At 43.0% G+C, this 12,500-nt stretch overlaps 1 protein-coding gene across 2 annotated transcripts in view; it reads left to right on the top strand.

Annotated features, from left to right (window-relative positions):
- exoc3l4 (exocyst complex component 3-like 4) overlaps window positions 1-12,500 on the top strand; it is a 79,236-nt gene that overhangs the window by 49,930 nt on the left and 16,806 nt on the right. For both annotated transcript variants that reach the window (XM_076295657.1, XM_076295656.1), the window contains exon 11: window positions 9,800-9,922. In XM_076295657.1, coding sequence (XP_076151772.1) covers window positions 9,800-9,922 — 123 coding nt within the window. The remainder of the gene's footprint in view (window positions 1-9,799; window positions 9,923-12,500) is intronic.

The raw sequence follows: 12,500 nt of genomic DNA, 5'->3' as shown, positions 1-12,500 counted from the left end.
AATAGTTAGGCCTCGACAGTAGCCTACTGTGTGGTATATTGTTGATCAAATGACCAAATCAATGCCCTCTCCACTTTGCTTGTAGTTAACAATCAGGCTGTTGGTGTAGTGTTACGGTATGTAAGAGAACAGCAACAAAGCCGAGTCGGAGTCCGTTTTGCAGTCTTCTTAGAAACTACAATCTGACTACATTTTCGAGGCGCGATTGGATACTTCCGCTGAGTCACATCCGGACGTCTTCGGACCACGACTAGAAAGTTGCATGTTTGTTTTTTCCGCGGAGAAGCACTAGGGGGAGACGAAGCACCCACCAAACGACCCAAAAAGTGTGGTAGAACCATCAGAACGACTCTCAACCTGCATAATTAAGGTCATTTTTGCTAAAATTGTTGCATTGGGCTTCTTTAAGTCTCCATCTCTCTCCATCTCTCTCTCCATCTCTCTCTTCATCTCTCCATCTCTCTCCATCTCTCTCTTCATCTCTCTCTCCATCTCTCTCTTCATCTCTCCATCTCTCTCTTCATCTCTTCATCTCTCTCTTCATCTCTCCATCTCTCTCTTCATCTCTTCATCTCTCTCTTCATCTCTTCATCTCTCTCTTCATCTCTCCATCTCTCTCTTCATCTCTTCATCTCTCTCTTCATCTCTCCATCTCGTGGAGCTTGAAGATGTAAAGAAAAAAAAAGAAAAACAGGAGAATTAACGAGCAAGTTTGAAGGAAGAAGTCGGAAGAAGTCGTGGGCAGTGACAACACATATGTTGCATTAAGTGTGCAGTGACAACACATATGTTGCATTAAGTGTGCAGTGACAACACATATGTTGCATTAAGTGTGCAGTGACAACACATATGTTGCATTAAGTGTGCAGTGACAACACATATGTTGCATTAAGTGGGCAGTGACAACACATATGTTGCATTAAGTGGGCAGTGACAACACATATGTTGCATTAAGTGGGCAGTGACAACACATATATGTTGCATTAAGTGTGCAGTGACAACACATATATGTTGCATTAAGTGGGCAGTGACAACACATATATGTTGCATTAAGTGGGCAGTGACAACACATATGTTGCATTAAGTGGGCAGTGACAACACATATATGTTGCATTAAGTGGGCAGTGACAACACATATGTTGCATTAAGTGGGCAGTGACAACATATATGTTGCATTAAGTGGGCAGTGACAACATATATGTTGCATTAAGTGGGCAGTGACAACACATATATGTTGCATTAAGTGGGCAGTGACAACATATATGTTGCATTAAGTGGGCAGTGACAACACATATATGTTGCATTAAGTGGGCAGTGACAACACATATATGTTGCATTAAGTGGGCAGTGACAACACATATATGTTGCATTAAGTGGGCAGTGACAACACATATGTTGCATTAAGTGGGCAGTGACAACACATATGTTGCATTAAGTGTGCAGAGACAACACATATGTTGCATTAAGTGTGGCACGTGGGCAGTGACAACACATATGTTGCATTAAGTGTGCAGTGACAACACATATGTTGCATTAAGTGTGCAGTGACAACACATATGTTGCATTAAGTGTGCAGAGACAACACATATGTTGCATTAAGTGGGCAGAGACAACACATATGTTGCATTAAGTGTGCAGAGACAACACATATGTTGCATTAAGTGTGGCACGTGGGCAGTGACAACACATATGTTGCATTAAGTGGGCAGAGACAACACATATGTTGCATTAAGTGTGGCACGTGGGCAGTGACAACACATATGTTGCATTAAGTGTGGCACGTGGGCAGTGACAACACATATGTTGCATTAAGTGTGGCACGTGGGCAGTGACAACACATATGTTGCATTAAGTGTGGCACGTGGGCAGTGACAACACATATGTTGCATTAAGTGTGGCACGTGGGCAGTGACAACACATATGTTGCATTAAGTGTGGCACGTGGGCAGTGACAACACATATGTTGCATTAAGTGTGGCACGTGGGCAGTGACAACACATATGTTGCATTAAGTGTGGCACGTGGGCAGTGACAACACATATGTTGCATTAAGTGTGGCACGTGGGCAGTGACAACACATATGTTGCATTAAGTGTGGCACGTGGGCAGTGACAACACATATGTTGCATTAAGTGTGGCACGTGGGCAGTGACAACACATATGTTGCATTAAGTGTGGCACGTGGGCAGTGACAACACATATGTTGCATTAAGTGTGGCACGTGGGCAGTGACAACACATATGTTGCATTAAGTGTGGCACGTGGGCAGTGACAACACATATGTTGCATTAAGTGTGCAGTGACAACACATATGTTGCATTAAGTGTGCAGAGACAACACATATGTTGCATTAAGTGTGCAGAGACAACACATATATGTTGCATTAAGTGGGCAGTGACAACACATATATGTTGCATTAAGTGTGCAGTGACAACACATATATGTTGCATTAAGTGTGCAGTGACAACACATATATGTTGCATTAAGTGTGCAGTGACAACACATATATGTTGCATTAAGTGGGCAGAGACAACACATATGTTGCATTAAGTGTGCAGAGACAACACATATATGTTGCATTAAGTGGGCAGTGACAACACATATATGTTGCATTAAGTGTGCAGTGACAACACATATATGTTGCATTAAGTGTGCAGTGACAACACATATATGTTGCATTAAGTGTGCAGTGACAACACATATATGTTGCATTAAGTGGGCAGTGACAACACATATATGTTGCATTAAGTGGGCAGTGACAACACATATGTTGCATTAAGTGGGCAGTGACAACACATATATGTTGCATTAAGTGGGCAGTGACAACACATATGTTGCATTAAGTGGGCAGTGACAACATATATGTTGCATTAAGTGGGCAGTGACAACATATATGTTGCATTAAGTGGGCAGTGACAACACATATATGTTGCATTAAGTGGGCAGTGACAACATATATGTTGCATTAAGTGGGCAGTGACAACACATATATGTTGCATTAAGTGGGCAGTGACAACACATATATGTTGCATTAAGTGGGCAGTGACAACACATATGTTGCATTAAGTGGGCAGTGACAACACATATGTTGCATTAAGTGTGCAGAGACAACACATATGTTGCATTAAGTGTGGCACGTGGGCAGTGACAACACATATGTTGCATTAAGTGTGCAGTGACAACACATATGTTGCATTAAGTGTGCAGTGACAACACATATGTTGCATTAAGTGTGCAGAGACAACACATATGTTGCATTAAGTGGGCAGAGACAACACATATGTTGCATTAAGTGTGCAGAGACAACACATATGTTGCATTAAGTGTGGCACGTGGGCAGTGACAACACATATGTTGCATTAAGTGGGCAGAGACAACACATATGTTGCATTAAGTGTGGCACGTGGGCAGTGACAACACATATGTTGCATTAAGTGTGGCACGTGGGCAGTGACAACACATATGTTGCATTAAGTGTGGCACGTGGGCAGTGACAACACATATGTTGCATTAAGTGTGGCACGTGGGCAGTGACAACACATATGTTGCATTAAGTGTGGCACGTGGGCAGTGACAACACATATGTTGCATTAAGTGTGGCACGTGGGCAGTGACAACACATATGTTGCATTAAGTGTGGCACGTGGGCAGTGACAACACATATGTTGCATTAAGTGTGGCACGTGGGCAGTGACAACACATATGTTGCATTAAGTGTGGCACGTGGGCAGTGACAACACATATGTTGCATTAAGTGTGGCACGTGGGCAGTGACAACACATATGTTGCATTAAGTGTGGCACGTGGGCAGTGACAACACATATGTTGCATTAAGTGTGGCACGTGGGCAGTGACAACACATATGTTGCATTAAGTGTGGCACGTGGGCAGTGACAACATATATGTTGCATTAAGTGTGGCACGTGGGCAGTGACAACACATATGTTGCATTAAGTGTGCAGAGACAACACATATGTTGCATTAAGTGTGCAGTGACAACACATATGTTGCATTAAGTGGGCAGAGACAACACATATGTTGCATTAAGTGTGGCACGTGGGCAGTGACAACACATATGTTGCATTAAGTGGGCAGAGACAACACATATGTTGCATTAAGTGTGGCACGTGGGCAGTGACAACACATATGTTGCATTAAGTGTGGCACGTGGGCAGTGACAACACATATGTTGCATTAAGTGGGCAGAGACAACACATATGTTGCATTAAGTGTGGCACGTGGGCAGTGACAACACATATGTTGCATTAAGTGTGGCACGTGGGCAGTGACAACATATATGTTGCATTAAGTGTGGCACGTGGGCAGTGACAACACATATGTTGCATTAAGTGTGGCACGTGGGCAGTGACAACACATATGTTGCATTAAGTGTGGCACGTGGGCAGTGACAACACATATGTTGCATTAAGTGTGGCACGTGGGCAGTGACAACACATATGTTGCATTAAGTGTGGCACGTGGGCAGTGACAACACATATGTTGCATTAAGTGTGGCACGTGGGCAGTGACAACACATATGTTGCATTAAGTGTGGCACGTGGGCAGTGACAACACATATGTTGCATTAAGTGTGGCACGTGGGCAGTGACAACACATATGTTGCATTAAGTGGGCAGTGACAACACATATATGTTGCATTAAGTGGGCAGTGACAACATATATGTTGCATTAAGTGGGCAGTGACAACACATATATGTTGCATTAAGTGGGCAGTGACAACACATATATGTTGCATTAAGTGGGCAGTGACAACACATATATGTTGCATTAAGTGGGCAGTGACAACACATATGTTGCATTAAGTGGGCAGTGACAACACATATGTTGCATTAAGTGTGCAGAGACAACACATATGTTGCATTAAGTGTGGCACGTGGGCAGTGACAACACATATGTTGCATTAAGTGTGCAGTGACAACACATATGTTGCATTAAGTGTGCAGTGACAACACATATGTTGCATTAAGTGTGCAGAGACAACACATATGTTGCATTAAGTGGGCAGAGACAACACATATGTTGCATTAAGTGTGCAGAGACAACACATATGTTGCATTAAGTGTGGCACGTGGGCAGTGACAACACATATGTTGCATTAAGTGTGGCACGTGGGCAGTGACAACACATATGTTGCATTAAGTGGGCAGAGACAACACATATGTTGCATTAAGTGTGGCACGTGGGCAGTGACAACACATATGTTGCATTAAGTGTGGCACGTGGGCAGTGACAACACATATGTTGCATTAAGTGTGGCACGTGGGCAGTGACAACACATATGTTGCATTAAGTGTGGCACGTGGGCAGTGACAACACATATGTTGCATTAAGTGTGGCACGTGGGCAGTGACAACACATATGTTGCATTAAGTGTGGCACGTGGGCAGTGACAACACATATGTTGCATTAAGTGTGGCACGTGGGCAGTGACAACACATATGTTGCATTAAGTGTGGCACGTGGGCAGTGACAACACATATGTTGCATTAAGTGTGGCACGTGGGCAGTGACAACATATATGTTGCATTAAGTGTGGCACGTGGGCAGTGACAACACATATGTTGCATTAAGTGTGGCACGTGGGCAGTGACAACACATATGTTGCATTAAGTGTGGCACGTGGGCAGTGACAACACATATGTTGCATTAAGTGTGGCACGTGGGCAGTGACAACACATATGTTGCATTAAGTGTGGCACGTGGGCAGTGACAACACATATGTTGCATTAAGTGTGGCACGTGGGCAGTGACAACATATATGTTGCATTAAGTGTGGCACGTGGGCAGTGACAACACATATGTTGCATTAAGTGTGCAGAGACAACACATATGTTGCATTAAGTGTGCAGTGACAACACATATGTTGCATTAAGTGTGCAGTGACAACACATATGTTGCATTAAGTGTGCAGTGACAACACATATGTTGCATTAAGTGGGCAGTGACAACACATATGTTGCATTAAGTGTGGCACGTGGGCAGAGACAACACATATGTTGCATTAAGTGTGGGCAGTGACAACACATATGTTGCATTAAGTGGGCAGTGACAACACATATGTTGCATTAAGTGTGCAGTGACAACACATATGTTGCATTAAGTGTGGCACGTGGGCAGTGACAACATATATGTTGCATTAAGTGTGCAGTGACAACACATATGTTGCATTAAGTGTGGCACGTGGGCAGTGACAACATATATGTTGCATTAAGTGTGCAGTGACAACACATATGTTGCATTAAGTGTGGCACGTGGGCAGTGACAACACATATGTTGCATTAAGTGTGGCACGTGGGCAGAGACAACACATATGTTGCATTAAGTGTGGCACGTGGGCAGTGACAACACATATGTTGCATTAAGTGTGGCACGTGGGCAGTGACAACATATATGTTGCATTAAGTGTGGCACGTGGGCAGTGACAACACATATGTTGCATTAAGTGGGCAGAGACAACACATATGTTGCATTAAGTGTGGCACGTGGGCAGAGACAACACATATGTTGCATTAAGTGTGGGCAGTGACAACACATATGTTGCATTAAGTGGGCAGTGACAACACATATGTTGCATTAAGTGTGCAGTGACAACACATATGTTGCATTAAGTGTGGCACGTGGGCAGTGACAACATATATGTTGCATTAAGTGTGCAGTGACAACACATATGTTGCATTAAGTGTGGCACGTGGGCAGTGACAACACATATGTTGCATTAAGTGTGGCACGTGGGCAGAGACAACACATATGTTGCATTAAGTGTGGCACGTGGGCAGTGACAACACATATGTTGCATTAAGTGTGGCACGTGGGCAGTGACAACACATATGTTGCATTAAGTGTGGCACGTGGGCAGTGACAACACATATGTTGCATTAAGTGTGGCACGTGGGCAGTGACAACACATATGTTGCATTAAGTGTGGCACGTGGGCAGTGACAACACATATGTTGCATTAAGTGTGGCACGTGGGCAGTGACAACATATATGTTGCATTAAGTGTGGCACGTGGGCAGTGACAACACATATGTTGCATTAAGTGTGGCACGTGGGCAGTGACAACACATATGTTGCATTAAGTGTGCAGAGACAACACATATGTTGCATTAAGTGTGCAGTGACAACACATATGTTGCATTAAGTGTGCAGTGACAACACATATGTTGCATTAAGTGTGCAGTGACAACACATATGTTGCATTAAGTGGGCAGTGACAACACATATGTTGCATTAAGTGTGGCACGTGGGCAGAGACAACACATATGTTGCATTAAGTGTGGGCAGTGACAACACATATGTTGCATTAAGTGGGCAGTGACAACACATATGTTGCATTAAGTGTGCAGTGACAACACATATGTTGCATTAAGTGTGGCACGTGGGCAGTGACAACATATATGTTGCATTAAGTGTGCAGTGACAACACATATGTTGCATTAAGTGTGGCACGTGGGCAGTGACAACATATATGTTGCATTAAGTGTGCAGTGACAACACATATGTTGCATTAAGTGTGGCACGTGGGCAGTGACAACACATATGTTGCATTAAGTGGGCAGTGACAACACATATGTTGCATTAAGTGTGCAGTGACAACACATATGTTGCATTAAGTGTGCAGAGACAACACATATGTTGCATTAAGTGGGCAGTGACAACACATATGTTGCATTAAGTGTGCAGAGACAACACATATGTTGCATTAAGTGTGGCACGTGGGCAGTGACAACATATATGTTGCATTAAGTGTGGGCAGTGACAACACATATGTTGCATTAAGTGGGCAGTGACAACACATATGTTGCATTAAGTGTGCAGTGACAACACATATGTTGCATTAAGTGTGGCACGTGGGCAGTGACAACATATATGTTGCATTAAGTGTGCAGTGACAACACATATGTTGCATTAAGTGTGGCACGTGGGCAGTGACAACACATATGTTGCATTAAGTGTGCAGTGACAACACATATGTTGCATTAAGTGTGGCACGTGGGCAGAGACAACACATATGTTGCATTAAGTGGGCAGTGACAACACATATGTTGCATTAAGTGTGCAGTGACAACACATATGTTGCATTAAGTGTGCAGTGACAACACATATGTTGCATTAAGTGTGCAGTGACAACACATATGTTGCATTAAGTGTGCAGTGACAACACATATGTTGCATTAAGTGTGGCACGTGGGCAGTGACAACACATATGTTGCATTAAGTGTGGCACGTGGGCAGTGACAACATATGTTGCATTAAGTGTGGCACGTGGGCAGTGACAACACATATGTTGCATTAAGTGTGGCACGTGGGCAGTGACAACACATATGTTGCATTAAGTGGGCAGTGACAACACATATGTTGCATTAAGTGGGCAGTGACAACACATATGTTGCATTAAGTGTGGCACGTGGGCAGTGACAACACATATGTTGCATTAAGTGTGGCACGTGGGCAGTGACAACATATATGTTGCATTAAGTGTGGCACGTGGGCAGTGACAACACATATGTTGCATTAAGTGTGGCACGTGGGCAGTGACAACACATATGTTGCATTAAGTGTGGCACGTGGGCAGAGACAACACATATGTTGCATTAAGTGTGGCACGTGGGCAGTGACAACACATATGTTGCATTAAGTGTGGCACGTGGGCAGTGACAACACATATGTTGCATTAAGTGTGGCACGTGGGCAGTGACAACACATATGTTGCATTAAGTGTGGCACGTGGGCAGTGACAACACATATGTTGCATTAAGTGTGGCACGTGGGCAGTGACAACATATATGTTGCATTAAGTGTGGCACGTGGGCAGTGACAACACATATGTTGCATTAAGTGTGGCACGTGGGCAGTGACAACACATATGTTGCATTAAGTGTGGCACGCTGCTCGCCTATGACAGCAAAAAAAACTTGAACTTCGACAATGAACAGACACATGAAGCAGGCTTGGCATGGCGGGAAGGATGCTAATGTCCTCTGTTGTTTCTTCTCCATGAGGGGTTTTGCTTCAGGGACATGAGGCCATTCCACGTTGTAAGTGGCTTACGTTCATTTGGATCCATTTGCGATCCATTCCATTCTGAATAAACAAACAACGCAGATTACATGCTTTGTCCTTGTTGCATTATTCATTAAGATAATTCTAAACAGATTTCTGTAGTTCAAAGAACTTGAAATTGTAGTTGGGAACGTCAGTTATAATGGCCACGTATTCAAAAACTGTCGGGTTTAAATCGGCCTTGGGCTCATAATTACAGTTAAAGGTGCTCTAAGCGATGCTGGGTAACATCACTTCTGTTGACTTTCAAACAAAACAGAGAGGCTGTCCACAGAGTGTCTAATTAGGACCTAGCTGTGCTGTAGCAGCTAATGTTTATACTATTAGTGTCTAAATAGGACCTAGTTGGGTGTTGCACCTAGTGAATCAGCATGTTACAATGTAGAAGCATTTATGTGTGTGTGTGTGTGTGTGTGTTCTCCAGCCTCTCCTGCGGAGGATGATGTGTGTGTGTGTGTGTTTGTGTGTATGTGTGTGTGTTTGTGTGTGTTATCCAGCCTCTCCTGATCATGATGTGTGTGTGTGTGTGTGTGTGTGTTCTCCAGCCTCTCCTGATGATGATGATGATGTGTGTGTGTGTGTGTGTGTGTGTGTTCTCCAGCCTCTCCTGATGATGATGATGATGATGATGTGTGTGTGTGTGTGTGTGTGTGTGTGTTCTCCAGCCTCTCCTGATGATGATGATGATGTGTGTGTGTGTGTGTGTGTTCTCCAGCCTCTCCTGCGGAGGATGATGACTCGTAAGTGGCTCTCCACAGATGACGACTTCAATCAGCTGCTCAAGAGAACACAAGACCTCCGAGAGCAGTGCACACATATGGGCCCTAACCACACACAGGTAACACACACACACACACACAGGTAATACACACACACGCACTCACACACACACATACACACACACACACAGGTAACACACACACACACACACACACACACACACACACACACACAGGTAATACACACACACACACACATACACACACACACACAGGTAACACACACACACACACACAGGTAATACACACACACACACTCACACACACACAGGTAACACACACACACACATACAGGTAACACACACACACACAAACCAAACTACATAGCATTACCATTTACTTGCATTTTATGTAATATTTACATAATTGACCATTCGCAAAACCCCGCCCATCGAACGCAGATGAGCCAATGGCAGTCCAGTAGCTCCGTGCAGGCAGACATGGCCCGTCAACTTCACCTTACGGCTCCATAGAAATGTATTGGGAGCCTTGATATTTGTCCGGTTTAATGGGATTTTATAGTGATATGAGTTGAAAAGGACAGTCAAATGACATATGTGGGATTAACACAACACCGATACACAGAAAAATGCCTTTAATCTTGATTAAGTTTTCTGTAATTATGTTAAATTAGATTAAATTATCTCGTCCCAGATCTCCACTATTTTAAAGCAAAGGGTTAACATTAGCTGCTACTCCTTAGCAAACCATAACAAAAACAGTGCTCCACCACATATGTGGATTAAGCCACACAGTCAACTCTATGTAAGTAAGATAAATAAGGATGTTAATTGTTTTCAGCATTGCCAGCATTATATAAAATGATTGTCACTTGGAGGAGACGTGTAGATAACTAACGTTAGCATAGTTAGCTAACCGCTGCTAATAACGTGCTAGCTTCGTCACATCAGAGAAGCATGGGGCTGTGCACAGTAGTATAACATTTATTCACCATATAATAATAAAGTGGCTCTGCAATTTAGGCTATGTTTCCGTTTTTTGACAGCACCATGTTCCTTACATGACATAGCCCAGTGTCCTAACATGCTTGCAAGTCTATCTAGCACAGCTAGCAATATTAATATCAGTGAATCACACTCGCCTCCCGTTTAAGTTTGTCACCCAACAAAGCTAGATATGAGTAACAATAACTAGGGGGCGTGGCTTTTGTGAAAAAAGCAACAACAAAAAAAACATAAGTCTAGGTTTTACAGTTTTGTTTTGAGTGTACCTTTAAGTAGGAAAGTGTTTTTAAAGTAGTGTTAAAAGTCCTTTAAAATAGGCAACTCAAAGGAATTTTAGAACATAGAACTTAAGATGCATATCCTCCAACTAAAGTCTTTTATAGGGTATTTGTGTTTCTTTGTTCAAACACGCAGCAATTTTTAACGTACAACTAAACTGCCGTCCAGTTACGGGCCCTAAGTGCTTCAGGTGCTGCGTTGATGCATGAGATGCAGTTGGCCTTTCCAGGAGTTCGTCTGATCTTGATGAACTTCATCAACGTCTTTTCTTTTTTTTTTGCGATCAAATTTTAATTTTATTTGAATTCAAGGAGCATGTGGCATAATACATACAAAAGGTCCAAAGGAGTTCTAGCATACCACATACTGTAATAACAAAAGGACCTGTTCTAGCATACCACATACTGTAATAACGACAACAATATCAATGTATGTTCTAGTATACCACATACTGTAATAACAAAAGGATCTGTTCTAGCATACCACACACAGCAGTGTTGCGCGGGTTTGGTCGCAAGCGGCCCGCGGTCGCCCGCTATTTTAATCAACCCGACCGCAACTCGGACCGCGAATATTAATTAGGACAAAATTATACCCGACCCGCGATCCGACCCGCTTATTTACAAAATGTGTGCTTTTGGTTATAGGCTGCATGCAGTGTGACAGTAGGCCATTTCTGTAAAAACAAACTAATTTATTTACGAAACTTGATGCAGTAGAATTACACGCAGTAAGCATGCAGGACATAATGTTTTGCGCAGGAGAAAGAATGAGAATAAGAGCGCAAGCACGCACGCAACGCACAAAGGATAAGAACACTAGGATAAGATTTGAAGGCCATGGACATACATCTTTCTTTCGAAAACAGAAATGGTGAGGCGAGGTAGGCAAGAGAGATACATTGCTGGTCAAAACGTTAGCGTAAGAACTGGTTTATAATGCTGAATGAAACACAAAGCTTTACTAAAGCACATCCACTGTTTAAAGTCACAAACACAACGAACTAAGGTAACTTTTATGCATGCGCGAACCTATACATACCGGTAGATATGGCTGTGTAGTCTGTGCCATAACATTTATTCCTGCAGGCTGCCCGTTTTGGCTGTCATACTTTTAAATGGCTTCGCAAGAAGTAGGCCTAGACCATAACCATAGCCTATATCGCTTTTCCTGAAGGGGTGTCTTTATTATTTTAACTCGCGTCTTGCTTCTTTACTGTTGACTTTACTGTATTGATGCTTTACTGTATTGATGCTAGCTTTCTCGTGATATTTTAAGTAGGCCTATTTGTAGAAAATATATATTTAATTAATTTTAACTGACCCGCCCGCAAATGACCCGAATATCATTAAAATATTTTGTTTATGACTCATAACCGCGGGTGACCGCGGTC

Source organism: Alosa pseudoharengus, unplaced genomic scaffold (assembly GCF_046254945.1).
Source record: "Alosa pseudoharengus isolate Yale_2024_CS ecotype anadromous, Long Island Sound unplaced genomic scaffold, YU_APseudo_1.1 YU_APseudo_1.1_scf_2, whole genome shotgun sequence".
Taxonomy (NCBI): domain Eukaryota; kingdom Metazoa; phylum Chordata; class Actinopteri; order Clupeiformes; family Clupeidae; genus Alosa; species Alosa pseudoharengus.
Note: the sequence above shows the minus strand (reverse complement) of the source record. Positions and strands in the feature narration are given on the sequence as shown.